The sequence below is a fragment of the Cololabis saira genome, chromosome 1 (assembly GCF_033807715.1).
Source record: "Cololabis saira isolate AMF1-May2022 chromosome 1, fColSai1.1, whole genome shotgun sequence".
NCBI lineage: Eukaryota > Metazoa > Chordata > Actinopteri > Beloniformes > Belonidae > Cololabis > Cololabis saira.
In genome coordinates this window covers 26,092,313-26,112,516 of record NC_084587.1, presented here as the reverse complement: position 1 = coordinate 26,112,516, position 20,204 = coordinate 26,092,313, and the positions used below count along the sequence as shown (strand labels likewise).

The following is a 20,204-nucleotide window of genomic DNA, read 5'->3' as shown; positions in this document are numbered from 1 at the left end:
GAAGGATCTCAAAAACAAAAGAAGGCCTAATGTGCAAAAACAGAATGACAAAGCTGAAAAAAAAACATCGTTCTTCCAATACAAAACCTTTTTTTAATTTTTCTATGATCAAAACTGCAAAACACCTAGAAAAATATACAACAAATGTGTCACCTCTCACATTTAACATTTGAAAATTGGAACATAAAAGAAAAGAAATATTCACATTTTCCCCAATATTGATAAAAGAACATTCATTTTTATTTCCTTTCTTTTACAATATGTTTCATATGTTTGCAGTTATTGTTTAGGTCTGCCATCCTGTTTTTTTCTGTTATCTTAAACGTCTCCACAGTAACCGGAGTCGTTGGAAAGCTGGGAGTTGGAGCTGCGGTTGGACGAAGAGTTCCAAATGTCCAGGTTCATGTGCGGACCAAAGGGGTTGAAGCTGGAGTACTGGATCGGTCCGTAGGTCCCCTCCGGCTCTCGGCTGAAGGTAGCGTGTGGTGGGGTGATGGGAGTGATGGGAGTGACGGGTGACATGGGGGCAATCGGGGCCGATCGCTCAGGGTGGAAGTGGCTCTGGTAAGGCTCGCTCTGGGGTGTCCAGATGGAGCCAAACAGACTGGACATGGGGGACAGGCTGCGGGTGCCCGGGAAGTATGGCTGCGGGACAAAAGAGACAGGACATAGATACTTTAGTTGAAGAACTAAACTGAAACAGAAACAGACTTTAGCCCGAGAGATTTGTGATGCACTTAAGTTCACATTTTTACAAAACTGAGTGGAGGAAATCATTTTTAAATAATCATTCTGGTGAGACGTCACCTTGCTGCCCACACAGGCTGCTGTGTTCCAGCTTCGCGGGGGTTCCTGAGGCTGCTCCTCACTCCAGCTGGTTGGATTGCCATGTACGCTTTGGCTCTCTTGATTGGGAAAACCACTTGGAAATGTTCCATTCACTGCAAAATGATTACAACAAACAGATGCTGAGGACTGCACCTCCAGAAATCATAAAAACAATATCCAATAAGAGCTATCAGCTTTCATATGTGATAACCTTCGAACTAAAATAAATGGTAAAAAACACATGAAATATTAAAAATATTGAAAGAAAGTTTATTACATATTTTTTAAACGATTCTGCCAACCTGTACTTTTATAGCCACAAAGCATCTTCGGAAAATGATGTCTGACTGCATGCTCCTTTTAGTTTAAATTTCCAAAAATAAAATGCAACAAGCCCCTAAAAATAAAAGCAGCAGATGGCTTCATGAAGACCAGCTGTGTTCTTTGCACATCTTCTTTCATCCATTTCATTTATATGTTTTACTAATTCAGAGCTCAATGGGGTTACTTGTTGTAAATGGGCCTAAAATATTTCTTCATCCCTAATATGTGCTTCACCGTTTAGAAGTACCACCAGGTGGCGACAGTTTCATCTCATTTAACACTAGGAAACATAATTACGGTGGCAACTGTTGCATCATAAAATAGTGACATCACCCTCACTCCGATGAAGATTATGGTTGTATACAGCACACACAAAGACAGATAGTTGGTCTGACAAATGTTGGGAAAAAAGTGACCAATGACATCTCTGAAACTGGTCTGGCAGTTGTCATTTTGTACGTAGTTCACCCCGGTGATGGTGATACTAAGGTACTACTCTTGAGAAAGTCACACGATCATTTTGTCCAGATCTGCTGTTGTGACAATGATATATAAAATCTGAGGTTGACTGGTCAGATGCACAATGGAAAACTATCTGAGTATATTTTGTGTACTGCAGATTGTGCAATCGCTCTCATTCTCCATATTGCTTTTTAAACAAAAACCTTATGCAGGAGCAATGTACTATGTGGTTTTGCGAACAGCCCAGTTCTCAAGAATTCTCATAAAATCCACAGCAATGTCTGGTCATTGTTTGTTAAATGTAACACTACTCTATCAATAAAACCTTGAAAGCTAAAAAAAAAAAAACCAATGAATTTTAAATCGCATAAATGAACAGCTGCATCGCAAACAAACAATATGGAGCCAAACGTAACAGCCATCAAAGATGGCCCGATGAAGAAAAAAAGGCCTGTTTAGTTCATTGTAGAGGAAATAAACATGCCAAAATCCAGGACCAGGCCTTTCTGGGAAGCCGCTACCCATAATGCATTGTGATGTAAACAACGTGGTAGACAAGAGTGGAATGATTTAAATAGTTCAACGAAAGTTTGATTTAATTTTCAATCATTGCTTTTTATAATCACTGCTAGGCATTAAAAAACAATCATATTAGTCAAAAGATGCCAGCGAATACTTATTAGCTGTTGAAGTTAAAAGTTCATATACTTAAAACCCTTTTTTAAATTTCCATCAAATTTTGACAAATTCTTGAGCTGATAAAAAGGAAACAGCACGTCATGAGCTTATACCTATGTAGTTGCAGGGGCTGTTGCAATGACTGTTGGCACTGCTCCAAGTAAACCTGCAGGAAGAAGAAAACATTTCAGTGATGCTATAAAACTGGAGAGCTGAAATAACAAACACACGCAAGAAAAAACAAACTGCTGCAACTCTGGGACGATTTTATTCACACAATGTAGTGGTTATATCAACAGAGTTTCAGCAGACACTTTAATATGAAGTAAGAAAGAGAAAAAGAATAAAATCAACCCTGGTGTAAGCATTATTATCGATATGTATATATATTACAACGCCTTTCTATGAGAAAATATTTTTTGATAAATCCGAATTGAGTAACAGAAATTTCTGACCACTACATTTGTTATTTCTATTACGTCATGCATTTCCCAAGCAAACACTATGGCAGGTAAGACAGGTAAAGATGACCCCAGGTTAGAAAAAGTTGGGGAAAACCTTTGTATTATGTTATTTACTAATTATCACCTACTGAAGGGTCCCTGTCCACTCCATCTTTTTAGGATATATATCATTTGTGGTGTTTGGAATAATGAGTGTTTTCAAAGAGAAGATTTGTGAAGCAGAACTGCCGGACTTGTGTTATTGAAAGCAAATGTGGGCAATTCCACAAACTAATGTGATGAGAAGTTCATTTTAACGATGTTACCAGTCAGAGACTGTTATTGCCAAGAGAATCTCCAATAAAAGTTAAGATGTCTACTGAAGTCCTCGGCATGAAAAGTTTATATGAATATATCACAAATTAGAAAGCTGGCAGGAATGAAATTTGATACCATCTGGGACAGTTTCTCCATCTTTTTTACTCTTTCGTTTTGCAACTCTTGCACCAGACTTCTCAAGAAAACTTTGAATGTTCTGCAATTGACGACAATTCACCGCATCGTCCTTTGCAACAAAAAGTGCAAATATAACAGAATATAAAGTCTAAAGTCAAGCCTCAAGATTTTGTTTTTACTTCAAGTATCAAATGATGACATAAAATACAAGAAAATAAAATATCCATCATACCCATTGTATGACCCGGTGGGCGCTGGTTGAGGTAAGTAAGGCAAAGCTTCAGGGGTGTTGTATCTGAACTCATTGGTGAGGGGAATGGATGGAGCTGACCACGTGCCCTCGGGAGGATACTGGCCGGTCATATCTGGACGAGCACACGACAACAGCATTAAAACTAAACAAGTAACTACACCTTGGCTTGTTCAATGTGTTCTTGTGTAGTGCAACTGTTTGTTTCTTTACCCATGTTCTTGTCCATCTCTGGGGGAACAGCATCAACACTTGGAACGAAGCTGGACGCGGTCTCTGGGCTTTGGCACGTGTCTGTACGGTACAAGCTCTTTGTGCTTCACAGAACAAAGACAAAAGGTTATAACATCCACAAAGACTTCATGACAAGATAACTATATTCCTCACAAGTTAAAATATTTATTAACAAAGAGACCACTTTAAGTCAAATCTATTTGTGCAGAAACACCAGCAATACAATGAAAGTTCACAATGACCACTTTTGAAAAGTCACAAAGTCATCACCAATTTTTTATAAAACTAAGATTGGTTAGCACAATTTACAAATTGATAATTCATCAAAGAGAAATAGAGGTGCACATTTTGCTTTTAGACTGATGAGTCTGTGCGCAACTATTTCTAAGCATGGTTGTTGAGAAAAGACACTTAAAAGACACTTAAATCATAAAATGAGCTTGTTATTCAACCGTGGGTATCTGTCTACAATACCTTATAGGCTTGTAGTTAGAACTGATGGTCTGATAGCTCTCTCTTTCAGCAGGGTAGACACTGTACTGCATGGAGTCTCCTGAAAAACAACGTGGCTGATGTAAAACAACAGTAATCAACAGTAATCAACATCCCTATCCATGATGAACTGGCAACTCAAAGAAGCTTTCCAAGAGAGTTCCTGGTTATTGCCATACGTTTCCTAGACGAGGTACTGCAGGCTTGTGTTCGTGCACTGTGGTCCTTGTCTCCCTCCATGCTGCTAGCGCTGCTCCAGCTGCCCCAGCTGCCCCTGCTGGCCCTCACGCTACCGGATGAGCTGCCAGAGTCCGAGCCCGACTCGCACACCCCGCCAGCACGCTGCTCTGCTGCACACTTCCTGCGACCACGAGCAGAGCACAGACCTGCCACAAATGAAAGCCAATGAGATTAAAGTCAGTTACTTTTTCTTACATCATGCATTAGGGTTAGGGCTGGGCGATATATCGAGATTTTAATATATATCGATATATTTTCAAACGCGATATGGTACGAGACAATATCGTTTATATATTTTTTTTATGATTTTGATATAGCTTATTTTGTGACAAATTGACTTGAATGTTTTATTTGAGATTTGCACAAATGTTTTGTTATTTGCACAACTGGCAACCTCAGTGGAAAAGTCTGCCTGTTACTGTCTACAGTGTATTAATTGCACAGTGTATTTTAATTTAATTGTTGCAGGAAAGGGATATTTGTTTTATTTTATTCAAGAAGCATTTTTATTCTATATATGCAGGCAGTTTATTTTTATTTCATTTGTTTTATACATTTTGATATTGTGCAGACCTCTGTTAACAAAGGAACCTGTGTGACATTTGGCACGAGGCTTTGTATTAAAACTGTTTTTTTAAGGGTTTGCCTCAGAAAATAATGAAGCTAACAGAGATGCTATGCTATAATGCTTTGGGGGAAACCCCAATTATGTCACAGAAAAAATATCGATATATATCGAGTATCGCCATTCAGCTAGAAAATATCGAGATATGACTTTTGGTCCATATCGCCCAGCCCTAATTAGGGTTACATTTTTAATGATGCTTCAGTCATGGACTTTGTAGTAACTGCATCAGAAGAATACCCACCACTCTGTTTGAGAAGGCTTTCAGCCCTCTGTCCAGGTTTAAATGCTTCAGACTTGAAGCCGTTGCAGCAACGGTTCTTGTTGCGGGTTCCGCCGACCTCACGGTCCCCAGTTTTCAAATAAGGTTCTTTCTCCCTCTCTAGCATGACTAGCACATTGTGCTCAGGACCACTACAGTGGTAAACAAACAAAAACAATAAAATTATGTTTGTGTTTTAACCATTTGATAGTTCAGCTCATTCTCTCTTATTTTGTTCTTTATTCATCAGTCTGCATGTATTACCTGGAGACATTTTCCGTTTTCCTGCGACTCTTCTTTGATTTATTCCCCACTGCATTGACGTTCTCTGTACTTTGTACTTTCTTTTTCTGGCCTTTGCCATCTTCTGTAGGCTGCAGAGGGAAAAACAGGGAATTTGGTTACTTTTCCATAGAAAGTCCTTTGACTTTAATTGTTTATAAATGGTCTTAATCAATTTCTGCATAAACAAATGTAATTTAAGTACTGATGTAGTACACTACCAGCCCTTCCTTACCTCCAGCTCAGAGTTGTCCCTTTTCTCAGACTCCCTCTTCTCTGCATAGTGCTCAGTGCAGCTCCTCTCCACTGACCTGTACACCAGCAAGCCTGGACTGGATCCTGGACCCAGTTTGACATCATTTGGGAAACCAGCAGGTATTTCCATGGGAAACATAACCCCTGCTGACTCTCTTTCCTCTATAGTGCTCTGATGGCCATCTTTAAAGTCCATGGATGTCTTTTTATCTAGTTCGCTAATGAAATCTGGTTGGTTGTTGTTGCAGGAGTCCGGGGTGTGCGGAGAGTCTGGTGTCAGGTCTTCATGTTCTTCATCCACTGGCACCGCTGCAGATGTGCTGGACTTAAATTTGGTGTAATAGAGTGAAACTTTGTGTTTCTTTTGTTGCTGGGAAGGGGTGGCTGAAGAGCCTTTCTTTGAGGGTTGAGGACGAGGGGCGGGGTTGTTGGCCAAAGCTGGGGAGCCGCGTCCTTTACCTTTGTCAGACGTGTGACATGTGTCCACATATGTCTTACAACTTCCCTTTGTTTTACTGCATAAACGGACACAAATGGGAGATTTTTAAGTAATGTGACAACAATAAAAATGTGCTATGTTTATTAATGACGCATATAAAGTACTGGGTATAAAAAAAAAAAAAATTGGACATACTTTACTCCATTGGATGTGATGTTGTTGACTGGGCTGTTGTCCCGTGACAGGACGGAATTGTGGTTATTCCTAATGCTGGGCGTTGAGAACTCATTGAGGATATACTGAGCCTGATGGAAAGCCATCAGACACACACCAAACAAGGAGAAGCTGGAAGAAAAAAGAAATTAGTCACCAGATATGGACTCCTAAACCTAAACGCAAAGTTTATTTGTTTATTTATTTGTTTATTAGGATCCCCATTAGCTACTACCTAAGTAGCAGCTATTCTTCCTGGGGTCCATACACATAAAAAGAAAATACAATACATAATATACAATATACAATATACAATACACGATATACAAAGGTTTTACTGAGCAGTATAGAAAATGAAATACATGATTGCAATTTATTCTATAAAAAATGATTATAAATAATTAATGTAATGCATTCTACAGTATTAAATTACAAAGAACACATGATCATAATTCACTCTACAAACTCAAATACATCAAAACAAAAATAACACTCCAGTCATGTAGTAAATGACAACAAGTGTTTCTTTATAGCATATTTAAATGACAATTTCCTTTGTACTATATTAATGTGGGGTGGTAACCTGTTCCAATAAGTTATTGATCGATACATAGCTGTTTTTTTGAGGAGGTTCGTTTTTGGAGCAGGGAGTGTCAGATGCCCAAGGCTGGCAATTCTGGTGTTATGATTATGTCTGTCACTTGACTTTAATAACTGTTTGAAAAAGTACTCCGGTGCTTGATTTGAAATAATGTTTCTGGCAAACATGAGGACACTGATTTCAAGTTTGTTTTTAACTGTTAACCAAGACAGGCAGGCATGCATATATTCTATGTTTGTGCGAAGAGAACAGTTAAGTGTTACAAATAGGATTCCAATGAATAATACTTTTTAAAAAAAGGACAAAATATTTAGTTCCATTAATCTCACCTACTTATCCTAGCAAAAAAAAAAAAAACAATATTCATATAACTAACCATGTAAATATGAGGGTGACCACCCAGAAAGTCTCCTCCCAGCTGGGCCCAGGAACCACCTGGGCACAGAGAGGCAGCATGTGGTGCGGCAGTGTTACGTTGAGGGTAAAAGGGAACGTGGTGCCGCGTGATGTCACCAGTGTCAGGTCCCTTATCACCCAGGATGAGGTGAAGTCTGGCGTAAACCTGGAAATACAGACAAGTGCAGACAGAAAACTGTAAATGGCAAGTAAGACTGAACAGAAGACAGACCATGCAGGTGTAATTAGGACACACTGCACAAACTTGTAATTAAAGATGAGATCCAGCAAACTATTTGTTACCGAGAAATTCAACTGTATTAGAGAGAATTTAAGTTCTACTTACGCAATAGTGATCTCTGAGGATGTGTTTTGCTGAAGGCTGAATGAACGACACTGCAGCACCTCGAAGCCAAATCCTTGACACTTATAACCATTTATATTCATTGACATGACTGTCAGTGGAAGCTCTCCTGCATTCTCCACCTTAAAACTCTTTCTGATGGCAAAAAGAGGCTTAGTGGTGCGCAGACCTGTTAGTGACAGGATGATTTCATTAACTCAAAATGCCTTTAATTAAGGGGAATACTGCCAGTCATATATCAACATCGAGTTCAAACACCAATCTCACCATCACGACACTCCATTAGAGTTGACTGAGGAACATTGAAGCGTAAGGAGGCTCCGGGGCCGGGCAGTTTGCCTCCGACTCTGAGCAGCTCTTTGGCCCCGTGGCCATGCACAGTCACCATGTCAAACACTGTCAAGTTGTTCCTGGGAAACATAAATACATAGACATATAAACACACATTCAGTGCAGTTTAAAATGAATGCAACATTTTGTAATAATCAAAGCTGACTTAGTGCTGTCTTAAAAAAAAGACCGCAGTACATGTTCTACCAACCGTGACTGATAGCACAACTGTGTAGTTAAATGTGATTAATCGTAAACAAGCTTCATACAAATGGGCTGTTATCAGCTGAGCTGTTGGCTTTAAGGAGGGTGCATGCTGGGTAAGCTGGCTGTGTTCTGATAAGTGGGCTTTGCAAGGACACAAGAAATACATGTGGAAAGGGGTGCTTACTCATAATCGACCTTTAAGATCCTAGATGCACCCTGGATCTAGAATAATTGTTATTTAAATGTTGTTCACCATATTCAGCCTATCAAAGGGGTGAATAATCACCTGGATGATACAAAGTTGCTTTTGCTGTTACTGTGTCCCTCTTTCTCACAATTAAAAGTTTGAGAAAGTCAGCAGCTAAGTGACCTGCTACACTTCAGTGAACAATATTTTTGTTTTTGACCAAGCAGTAGTCTGTTTCTGCTTACTAGGAATGCTTGTTGTTTTGTGCTTCGTAGCGTTACACGCGCCTGTCAGCTAACATGAAACAGGAATTCTAAATGTACCGTATTTTCTGGACTATAAGCCGCTACTTTTTTCCTAGGTTTTGAACCATGCAGCTTATACAAAGGTGCGGCTATTCTGTGGATTTTTCTTCCACCGCTAGGGGGAGTGCTAACCGGAATTAGAATAAAAACTAAGACAAAATAAATGCAAAGAAGAATATGCTACTTCTTCTTCAGCAGATAGAAGTAGGTAGAAGCAGATTTCAAACAGATAAATAGATAAATAAATACCGGTTATTTTCTCTTGGTTCAGTCCAGTTTTAATCAGCAAAGTTGCTGCCGTGTTAAAATACACTGTTAGGAAATGATCTATTTAGGTACAAACATGTACATCATTTACAGTTCAAAATCATTCTGTACATGTAGTAAATATCTAATCTAACAACATAAATATCTGCGGCTAAATATCTTTTTTTTTAAATAAAAGTGGGTGCGGCTTATAGTCCAGAAAATACGGTAATTAAACAATTGCCTGACTAATTGCATATTTGTTTTTAACTAGATAAATACTAAGAGAGATACCTGATAATAAGAATGGTAGTGGTGGGTTTGTGTTCAGAGGGCGTGAAGACCACAGAAACCTCTCTGGCCTCCCAGGGTTGCAGCAACAGACGTAGTACGGCCTCTCCTTTAATCTGCTCTATTTTCCCACCAGCCTGTGTGGAATCAGAGGGAGGAATACTGTTAAAAGAGGTAGCATGAGTGAAACTGAAAAATGTCACGGGCCTGTATGTCTATGTGGACGGTGAAAGCTCGGCCAAAAAGAAGTCAGGTAATACAAAAAGACTTTAAAGTTTACCTTGAGAGAAGCCAACAGAGAAAACTCTGTTGTGCTGATGTTGACGGAGAGAGGGCTAATGTTGAACCTGCCAGTAAAGAGTATATGTATTAGTTCACATGGCTGTAAACAGTTTAAGCATGAAAGAAGTGACACTGACTAATTCTGTGCCACACCAGACATCCATGACAGTATACCATTTGGATAGGAGGTCGAGAGCTTCTAGGGGAGATGGATACAGGGAGAGGAATCGAATTTCTACAGAAACTACTGAAGATGAAGGATTCTTCAGCATGAATGTCTTAACCTGCAACAAATACAATGATTTCATCCGTTAGGAAAATTTCACATATTACTCCTAAAATATGCAACTATAAAACAGATTCTTTAATAAACAATAAGTAAGCGTTGCCCACTTTGCTCTCATTGACGGGTGTAGCACCAAAGTCCAAAGTAGCAGAAGCTTGATCCGGGAATCTTGGCCACCTAAGAAGATATTGGCATAAATGTGATTAATCACATTAACACTGAGTGACGATGAACAAAATTGCATGGATATGGGTTTGTTTTGCATCGGACCTGCAGGGCAATTTGTCTTTCCGACTCTGCCATCGAGAGCAGAGCTCAGCAGCCAGTTTGCTGTCTACAGACCAGGCTGAGGAGGAAAAGTCCGGGAGAAGAGAGCGCTGCCACTCTGTGTGACCTAGCAGGACATTACAAGAGAAGAGCAAAACAATAAACAAACATTTGAATATATAAATTAAAAGTTTTTTCTCTTATATTAAAAATGTTCAAAGTTTCACCTGTTTCAGATAATCGAATAGGGCAATGACGTCCACACTCTCCTTCAGCCTCAAACACCACTTCCCCCTGATGGCAAAGATAAATAACTATTACCTCTGATTTACTGAACATATCTCAAACCAACTTATTAGCAACAAGAGATGACATTTTACCTTAGAAGTAGAATGGAAGTAGAAGGGAACGTGCAGGGCAGTGCCTAAGCTGGTATTCAGACTCAGGCTCAACATGTGTTTGGTGGGTAGGGCCCTACTTTGCAACTGGAGGGACAGAATATGCCAGCAGCCTTGGGGGATTCTCAGTGGATTACTGAAGTTCAGCACCTGACAGAAAATGGGCAGCAGAGACGTTCTCTATAACGTGTCCTTAACTTGAGGTTCATTTAACAAATGTCTCAATGCTCCTCATCATAATCTGCGTACATTTCCTAACCAATTTTTTGCTGATCAACGTATAATCATCTTTTAATAAGATATACATCCCTTCACGACATTATGAACTGGTGCATACCTTCACTACCCCTTGCAGCTTCTCTGAGAGGCTGGCGTTCAACACCGTCAGGGGCAGGGGAAGAGGGTTGGTAAACCACAGGTCTACCTGGTTGGCATTGCTCTGTTTCACCTGAAACAGGCTGGACAGATCTCCTACTCTCCGTCTGCAAAATGCACGAATAAAATGTCATTGATTCTAAATAATTTCTGTGACACTACCCCAAAATGTCTAGCATGGCTATAAATGGCTGCTTGAGTGTGACAGTGATAAACATTCCTCATATTACCTGTGTGTGATATGTAGTACAGGGAAGCTGGGAGTTGTCTGATTTCCCATTATTTTCAAACTGATATGATTTGTGCATTTCTGTCCATGACCTGGCAATGAACCTGATGCAAAAACATATGCCATCTTGATCAACTGAATGAATTACAGAGCAATTCAAATCTAAAGTACAATAGTTATGTAGAAAATATTTGTATTAAGGGTATTCACCTCTGCATACGAAGGTAGCCACCTCAGTGAAGTTTTTTGCCTCTGGTCTGAGAAGAATCTGATTGAAATTCAGGTTGGCCTCCACTTTTGATAAGACCTGCATGTCCTGGAGACATGAAATAACTTGCTAGAATGAGAATCATTTAATGTAAAGGGTATAATACATCAACATAAATAGAAATTCTCACCTTTATGTAGAGCTTCTTCCCTCCAGAATTTAACATGTAAATTCCTATTTTTGCATTTCCTTTTAATAAAAAAAAAAATTATTACAACGAACATATGCACAAAGATTATCTATTAATTGGAAAAAAGACGTATGTAGACATTCAAAAGAAAATGAAAAAGATTATCTTTATCGAATCTGTTTCACACCAACATAAAAGCACATCTGTGTTTTAACATGGTGTCAAGTAATTGGTGTCAAGTAATTATTAATCAAGTGATCAGTCGGAGTTTAGATTTATATACTTTAATGCAATGACTCACTTGTAATGTGACTTTATCTCAAGACTGGTAAAGGGCTTATAGATACGAACCTAATGCAGCAGGGGCAACCAACAGGAACAAAATATGCTCAATGACATAGGGCTTGAGCTTGTCCAGGTCGGCGGGCCGGTCACCACAAGCAGACAGATTAATCTGCAGACTGAGGCGCTCCTCACTGTTGAGGCAGGACCCCTGGGGTGGCACAAGAAAGAATGCACAGATAAATAAATACATAAAATAAATTAATGAATAATGAAGGAAGAAAGCTAAAAATAATTAGCATTGATAAGGGAATTAAGTTAATCTAAAAGGAAACAGAAACTGATGCTGGGCTCGCAGCTCAATGCACCGTAAATTTAAAACTAATTTTAAGAAAATCTGTAAAATAATATGCTAAAATATTCATATTTGTATTCACTACTATTAAGCAATTATTTAAGGGCTGCATTGTGGAGATAAGTAGTGCACAGTGCCAACTCCCCAGCCAAAAGCAGAACAAAAGAGCACAACTAGACGAAAAACTGCTAATCAAACCCCAATTACAAAAAAGACAAGCTAAATGAATTAATGGGATAAAAAGCTTAAAGAATACTACAAAGACTGATCAACAACAACAACAAAACTACTTACAAGTAAAATGAGTAACACCTCTGAACTGGGTACAATGTTGTACTGTAAATCCTGTGTCTTGGCATGAACGTGGATGTTACACTTATCACCTGCTTAAACATGTTTTGCTAACCAATCACACCCCAAAGTGGCAACAGCAGCTCTCTGGGGACACATCCTCCTAAAACAGAGCAGCAGTGTAGGCCACACAATTGCTGAGGAACGGCTTGAACCCCATAACAAAGAGCCGGAGGTGTTCACCCAGTGTCCAAACTCCCCAGATACCAATCTGATGTGATCTGATGGCATCTGGAAAGCAAAACCCAACCCACAAAGACTCCACTCCACAAACCACAGGGCACAAAGGCGCTATTGCTTATGTCTTGGTACTGGACAATCCAGGACACCCTCAGGGGTTCTTTGTTCAGATCCTGACAGATCAGAGCTCTTTTGGCAGCAAAAAGGTCCATTATAGACGCAGCTTAATTGAAGTTTATAATGAACAAGGGAAAAAAGTGTTATAAATTGTGTAAACGGTGGATACATTTTCTAGATTAACAAAATAAATTAGCTACAACATTGCCACCAGCAGATATCATTTAACTTGCACCGTCTTCAAACCAACACAACCAGAGTGCTAACTTAACTGCAGACCACAATCTTAGTGTGTGACCAAGTGCAAGAAACCCATCAGACACATGCTCTGGCTCGGTGCCACAGAGTTCACTTTGTTGGTGTAGAGACTTTGAAAGAACTGGGAGCATGTTATGCTTTGCCTTAATAACAAAAGTCTTGTGAGAAAGAAATTAAAAGTCTGAAAAAAGCTTTCACCCTCTTCAGCGGTACTGAAGATAAAAGTCACTCACATGAGTTTTAGATAAGCTTGCTTATCTAAAACTCTAGCAGAGCATGGACATGACAGTGTGTCTTGTGGTCTTGCAAATGAGAAGCCAAATCAAAACGGTATGACATCAGCCATCATATACAGCAAATAGAGTTATGTAAAAAGCTTGCGTTGAATTCTGAGAAACTAATACATCTTAACAAATTCACAGCAGGTGTTAGAACTAACTCTGCTACAAGACTGTTTAATTCCAGGATAAAATTACAAAAAAAATCATCAGAAAATCATATTTGTAGATGGAGCCATTAGATTCAGGGTACATAGAACCACTAGATATATGTGACTTGTCAGGACAGAACCTTCACAATTATTGTAACACATAGAGGAAAGTACCTGAGGGCTGTTCAGCAAACTCTTGGGTAAGCTGCACTCCAGGAGTAGACCCAGAATAGTGATGTTGGAGGCATCTTCCTGTGGGGCCGAGAGCAATCAGAGGGTTTATAAGCCTTTTCATATCAGTTTTTCCTTTACATGTGATACAAAGTTAAGTGCAGCTGCTGCACATCTAAATTTGATTTTGGTTTATACTACCCTACATAATATAGCTATTGTTGTCTAACATGCCGCTTTTGGAAAGTCTCATCATTCTTATAAATCCTCATAAGAAATAATAATCGCTGGCCCCCACATAAAACAAATTGATATTTTGTTATGATCCGATCATGACATCCTTGAATAACCGATTCAATTAAACTGTGGTTAGCATGTGACTACGTCCTTGATATGAACAGCTGGAGAGAAGACATGAGGGCAGAGCAGAAGAGAGAAGGAAGGCAACAGAGGAAGGAGCTTTATCTTGACCAATCACTTTTGTATTGCAACAAGAGCAAGCTGTGCAATCTTAAGAGTTGATCTTTTTCCCCGTTATTTATTTATGAGATTGTTTTCAAATAAGGAAAACCGACGACAAATTAAGATTCTTGTGCAAGTTAAGCCAATAAGGATAGTCAGCCAGAGGCATAGATGTACAGGCTGTCATGTTGAACGTGTCTTTAATTTTAGGGAAGTTTTTGTGTGATTCTGTGTTTTTGTGGACATGTTGTCCTGCTGTTGCTGTGTGTCGCTCTTTCGCAGTGACAGTTTTGGTCAAACACAAAAGTTATAGTGTGGTACAGTAAACATTTTAATGGATTTTATTTTATTACCTTCAGAGTTCAAACTTTAGATCTAAATAGTACCGTAAAACAATAAGACTTGAGGTTAATTCAATCCCAAGAGGGGATTTCCATAGGGAAGCACATGGTCTTTTATACATACACAACCGGAGAGAAGGTTGACTCTATGGCTTGCTTGACTGTGAAGTTTGTAAACTGTAATTTACCAGTACTTTGTGAAGCAGGAAAACAAATTTTATAAGCTACAAAGAGTGACCATGACATAATCCAGAGACTGACTACAATAAAACGCTACAAACGCTTTAAAATCAGAAAGCACTGGCAATCCTTTCTAAAAGTAACTAAAATTTTGAGAACAGCTAAAACCTGAGCAAGAACTTTTTGCATAGTTAAATGTTTCTTCACTACCTTGTTTTGGTTTTAGTTTTAGTTCCTAGAATAAAAAACATAAAAGATCCACGGCTCCAGCTCTAAATTCAAAGTTCCAGGTTACCTGTAACAATGATTATCAAATAGGTGATTGAAATTTAACTTTTAGATTACAAATGAAGATTGAAATAAAAAAAATGCGTTCTTTTCCCACTTTGCTGTAATGTGCCAAATGTTGACTACAACACCAAGATTCATGTAAACTTGTACATTTCCTTTACCAACACAATCGTTTAATGTGCTGCAACAGCAACATCCCACTCACATGCAAATAAAAAAGAAGCAAAAACAAGTTTCAGTGGAGGACAAGACAAGTAGAAGTGAGAAATGTATTTTTTCAAAATTTAGAGAGCTGTAGTGATTACATTTTAGTAAGAATTTTTGCAGAAATGCAAAGAAAAAAGAGCAGACTGGCACGTTATTTTTGGTTTAAACGTGGCCATGAAAAAGGAAGAGACTAACATACGGCGTACACAAGGCTTCTGTAAATCACATGCTGAGACAGTGGAAGCTTGCCGAGTTAAAAATAAACATATGTAAGCAACCACCATAAGAAGTAGTCTGAGTGATTGTGAGAGTTTTGTCTTTCTGAACTTGGCCAAGCTGACATTTTGCAACTGCCGTCCCACTTCCTGTTCTGGAGGCGAGAACTTCTTTCAGATGCTTCTCGTGCACACTTTCACTGCCTAAGTTTGTTCCTAAAACTATGCACACGTTAGTCAACAATTTTTGTTCTGCATGACTCTAAATCATGAACAAATAAATACTTGTAAACGGCCAACACTGAAAACGGACATACTGTGTTAGTGGAATGGCCTGTCAATCGAATCAAACCTTAAAGTTCTTAACACTAACATAATATACGCTGAATGCACACTTATCCCATAATCTAGTCACAGTGAGTGTTATTCAGTGTGTATCCCAGTGCTTCTTTGTGTATGTATGAGGAACTGTGTTTATCGGGACTTCCAGGAAAAGGGACATCAGCTGTTTCCAATGATGAGCTGCTATTTACCATCATGCATTGCACAAATGAGTACACAAACAATTGAACACATACCTGAGTTTGGGTCAGCTTAATGCTCTGGATGTGAGGGAAAATTAGAAGACTATCTTTTCTTTGGAAAGACTTTAATGATGCTTGGTGACTTCCCACACCAAATACCTGGCAAAGAAGCAGAAGAAGTTAACATTTATACAATATGTCCTCGACTACTATGTGCATCATTTAAAGACCAATTAAACACTAATCATACACATAATGGTGTAAGATTTTTACAAGGCCAACAATTATGTTACAAGAGGTGTTACAAATGTAAAATTACCTGATATGACAGCAGCCCATGGGCTGACGTGTTTATAAATAATGTGTTTTCTATATTGCCCTCCTCAGATGGGAGGAAAATTAGTTTAAAAGATGCCTTCCCCCGTGGTGGGATCACCTGAGACAGACAAAAAGAAAATGACTTAAAGCGAGTGATGTCAACAACATACACAAATCATTCGATTACTTAATTCTAAACTTTATTTTTTCGGGAACAATTTGTGGACACTTACACTTCTGTGAAAGGAAGGTATGTAAAAATGCCTGCTGGATGTAAACATTGACAGCAGCGTCACAGATACTTCTTGACTGGGGTTGTGTATATATATCGTTTCGGCTCTTGGCAGCCCCAACGGCCTGCACACAGAAAAACATAATATTCAACAGAACTCAACAATGACTCCGTCCAAGAAGCATCAGTATTTGGTGGAGAACAAAAAAAAAAAGAAGAATATAAAACAGAAAGACAAGAAAAGAAAGAACCTGGTCTCAATGAACTTGTTCGCATGTTCTTTTATCCTTAGTAGATAAAGGATCTAATACACATTTTATTTGACCTGATGATGCTGTAACATTTTCATTTTCTTTCAGCCACTGCATTATGTAGATATAAAAACATAGGAACATAAGCACATTTTCACTTTCATGTGAGTATAATTACATTTTTATTTGAATTGATACTTAGTTAACATTTTGCATTCATTAAATGTTACACGGAGACTATCTGAGTAATTGTCTTTGCAACAGATCACTGAAGTCACTAAATAGCTGCCATTTTGCATTGTCAGTATGAGGAAGGTAAAAGCCATTTGCATCCTCATGTGTGAGCTATGCAATTTTAATCTCAACGAGCCACCAGTTTCACAAGTTAAACCACATACAAAAATAAGCACTTAAGAAAAGCTATAAAAAGGCTTTATGTACAGCCACCAAAAAGATGAGATGTCTGGGATTTTTGGTCTGTTTGATTTATTTTTAAACGGCATTCATCACAAGGGCTTGCTCCCGCCCAGTTTGGCCATCACCTGTCGAAAGGATACTGTATCAAATATCTTGTGATCTGCTTCTTTTGTAAGTACTTTATTAAATGAATACACTCATGTTTGCAGACAGCCTCCTCTCATGTGGAATTTGTAACTGTGTGACCAGGTATAATAGTGATCAATTACAACCTGACTGGCTCTTAATGTATCCGTGATATAATGAATTAAGTAGTTTTCTATTTATTGCATTACATTGTAGGTTGGAAAAATAGCTACAACATGTATTTACAAAAGGTCACTATAATACTACAGCCTTACTCTAAGAAAGACAATTTAAAAAAGTTTACAGGAGAGTGTGCGTGTGGATTGTTAGAGTTAATGATTTATAATCTTTTGATATTAGTTTGTCGTTATATTACCGCGCATCACATTGTAAACTTGGGACTGTGTCTGTGTTCTCAAGCAACACTTTTTCATTTAAATGAAAACCATTTAGATTAAACTTCAAGTTATTTCACTTTACTTAATTCAACCTGTCATTTGGCCAAATTTTGGTATTTCTGAACACAGTATGTGCTAACACAAGAACCACCTGTAAAATATATAAAAAATAAATAAGATTATACCAATCTAAAAACAATATGTATGTCCATTCAAGTAATAAAATGTTGTCCAAGTACTCATTTGCTCTCATCAACAGCTTTTTCAATAATTTCAATATTTGGACAGCTGTAGGATTAAATATTTACTCAGCACACATTAGAATGAAATCTGAACACTAATATTACATGGCAGTCCTTTCCTTCCCTCGTGTTTTTGTTTTATCTGACCAGACAATTATTAACTGACATCATGTTCAAACTTATCACTGCACAATCAGCAATCTTTGTTTTTTTGTTCGTTTTAATTTTATTTATGTTTTACCTTTATACACTACCGTCTTCACAGATTGGTTGATGCAAGTTTCAACTGAAGAATCTTTCACTTCCTGTTTGTCTGTGAAAGAGGGACCATACTTTCACTTTTGGTCACTGCTCTGTGTGCTTGAAAGATTTTAATCGAGAAAGAAAAGTGCTGTATTTAAACCGATTATATTTTGACCTTTCTTAGTCATGTCTAAATATAACCCACTACAAATGCTGATGTGTTCCCAAGAGTAGACTACATATTTTCAGACTACATTTATTAGATATTGCCAAGCCTCGTTATTCATTTGATTTCGTTATACTTATGTTATTGTTTGCATAAAGCTTGGTATTTTTCCAGTGTAACACTTTTCTCAAGTTTCCTCTTTGGAAGTCAGAACTACTGGTAGAGCTTAGCCCTATTAATATAAACTGTTCCCACAGTTCCACCATAAAAAAGGAAGCCACAAGATGACGTGTAGCACTCTGGTCTCATAGTCCTATTTTGATTGCAAGTACATATTCTCAGGCACTTATATTTTAGAGTACAAATATTTCTCACATGCTGAGAGAAATGGGAATTTGACGTGGCTCTATGATATTAAGTAGAACATATGGCAAAATAAATATTTTAATCTAATGCTTATTTTTAAATTTAGCTGCTTGGACTGCAGCTAAACATACCACAAGATATTGGTGTGGTGCCAATATCTATGTTTTTGTTTGTAAAAATGCAAATGGTGAAGTTCTTCACACTTCTAACTGAGGTCCAACCCTCTGCTCAGCGTGTCTAGATGCTAGAACAGCAAGCTTATTATTACACTTGGATATGCTTTCTGGTCTTTAACTGCGGCAGGTCTGCTGCTTTATTAAATGGTATTTCTGCTTTTTGTTACACCACAATCTTATTTTAAAACATAGTGCAAACTAAGCATGCACTGATTGCTCAGCAATCCTGTCCAGAATTGCAGATTATCAGTTTGCATGACTTGACCAGTGGCTCGCAGATTTGTTTTTTTGTAAAAACCCTAGCACCACCATGGCAGCACCTGTGTCCAACTCTCAGCAGTCTGACCAGCACTTATCCATGCTGTATTCTCCTATGTGATTTCTTGCTTGTGTTGTTCTCTCAGATGTAAGCTGCTTTGGATAAAAGAGTCTTCTAAATGACAGTAGTAGTAGTAGTAGTAGTAGTAGTAGTAAAACTAGAATATAATGTGGACAGTGGCTCAGTATTTTGCAGTTGCATGGCAACCTGGCATTTATTCTGTGTGGAACTTTTTAAGGAGTTACCCAGACCCACAACTACCTAAAAGAGGGTTCTGCAGCTTATCATTATTTTGGGAGAAATAATTAATGGAAAATATTTTATTGTGAGTTCTTTGAGTGAAAACTGAAACAGACTAAAGTCAGAATTGGCACGAGAAAATTTTAGAAATGGTCTAGTAAACTCCATTAGATGCAATTTAATATTAAATTTATGTATTTATGTCCCAGGGATTCTCCTCTTCATTAGACATAAAAGACTGTGAAATGATGTACAATTTAATCCAACTGTCATGCCTTTGGAAATGTACTGAGAGCTGTTAATCATCACCTTTGGTATACAATAGAGAATTGAGTCCTGTCATAGTGAAACAAAATGAAAGCAGAACTTACTGTGTCCCAAACTCCAACACAGGGGGCTGAAAATGCAATGGCTTCCCATTCTCCCCTGTATATGAAGAAGAGCTGTTGAACAGAAAAAAGGAAAGAAAAAAAATTGTCAACAGATATTTGTTTACATCTACTTCTATGAAACTCCAAAATGGCTGAACATGAACACAAAATTAACTATTTTATTATAACCATATCTACATAACTGTCTGTATAAATGGCGATGCAGTGAAAACAGACTTTGTATAAATGTTTACCATCGCAATGAAGGTTTACAAAGTAAACAGTAACTGATCACTTTGCAACAATACTTCAAAATTCAAAAAAGTGAGC

At 38.2% G+C, this 20,204-nt stretch overlaps 1 protein-coding gene across 1 annotated transcript in view; it reads right to left on the bottom strand.

The window, feature by feature from the left end:
- Positions 1-70: 70 nt before the first annotated feature.
- Positions 71-20,204, bottom strand: part of tmem131l (transmembrane 131 like) — a 35,236-nt gene continuing 15,102 nt past the window's right edge. The window contains exons 4-34 of the mRNA XM_061719301.1: positions 19,875-19,946; positions 16,561-16,684; positions 16,329-16,445; positions 16,064-16,168; positions 13,793-13,870; positions 11,997-12,138; positions 11,646-11,704; positions 11,458-11,563; positions 11,249-11,351; positions 10,981-11,125; positions 10,626-10,793; positions 10,473-10,539; positions 10,249-10,372; positions 10,086-10,155; positions 9,867-9,976; positions 9,691-9,757; positions 9,414-9,547; positions 8,112-8,254; positions 7,827-8,013; positions 7,461-7,646; positions 6,466-6,615; positions 5,812-6,346; positions 5,559-5,668; positions 5,277-5,446; positions 4,347-4,553; positions 4,150-4,228; positions 3,655-3,758; positions 3,424-3,556; positions 2,406-2,458; positions 808-941; positions 71-645 (exon numbers count right to left, since the gene is read on the bottom strand). Coding sequence (XP_061575285.1) covers positions 319-645; positions 808-941; positions 2,406-2,458; positions 3,424-3,556; positions 3,655-3,758; positions 4,150-4,228; positions 4,347-4,553; positions 5,277-5,446; positions 5,559-5,668; positions 5,812-6,346; positions 6,466-6,615; positions 7,461-7,646; positions 7,827-8,013; positions 8,112-8,254; positions 9,414-9,547; positions 9,691-9,757; positions 9,867-9,976; positions 10,086-10,155; positions 10,249-10,372; positions 10,473-10,539; positions 10,626-10,793; positions 10,981-11,125; positions 11,249-11,351; positions 11,458-11,563; positions 11,646-11,704; positions 11,997-12,138; positions 13,793-13,870; positions 16,064-16,168; positions 16,329-16,445; positions 16,561-16,684; positions 19,875-19,946 — 4,309 coding nt within the window. The 3' untranslated portion in view covers positions 71-318. The remainder of the gene's footprint in view (positions 646-807; positions 942-2,405; positions 2,459-3,423; positions 3,557-3,654; positions 3,759-4,149; positions 4,229-4,346; positions 4,554-5,276; positions 5,447-5,558; positions 5,669-5,811; positions 6,347-6,465; positions 6,616-7,460; positions 7,647-7,826; positions 8,014-8,111; positions 8,255-9,413; positions 9,548-9,690; positions 9,758-9,866; positions 9,977-10,085; positions 10,156-10,248; positions 10,373-10,472; positions 10,540-10,625; positions 10,794-10,980; positions 11,126-11,248; positions 11,352-11,457; positions 11,564-11,645; positions 11,705-11,996; positions 12,139-13,792; positions 13,871-16,063; positions 16,169-16,328; positions 16,446-16,560; positions 16,685-19,874; positions 19,947-20,204) is intronic.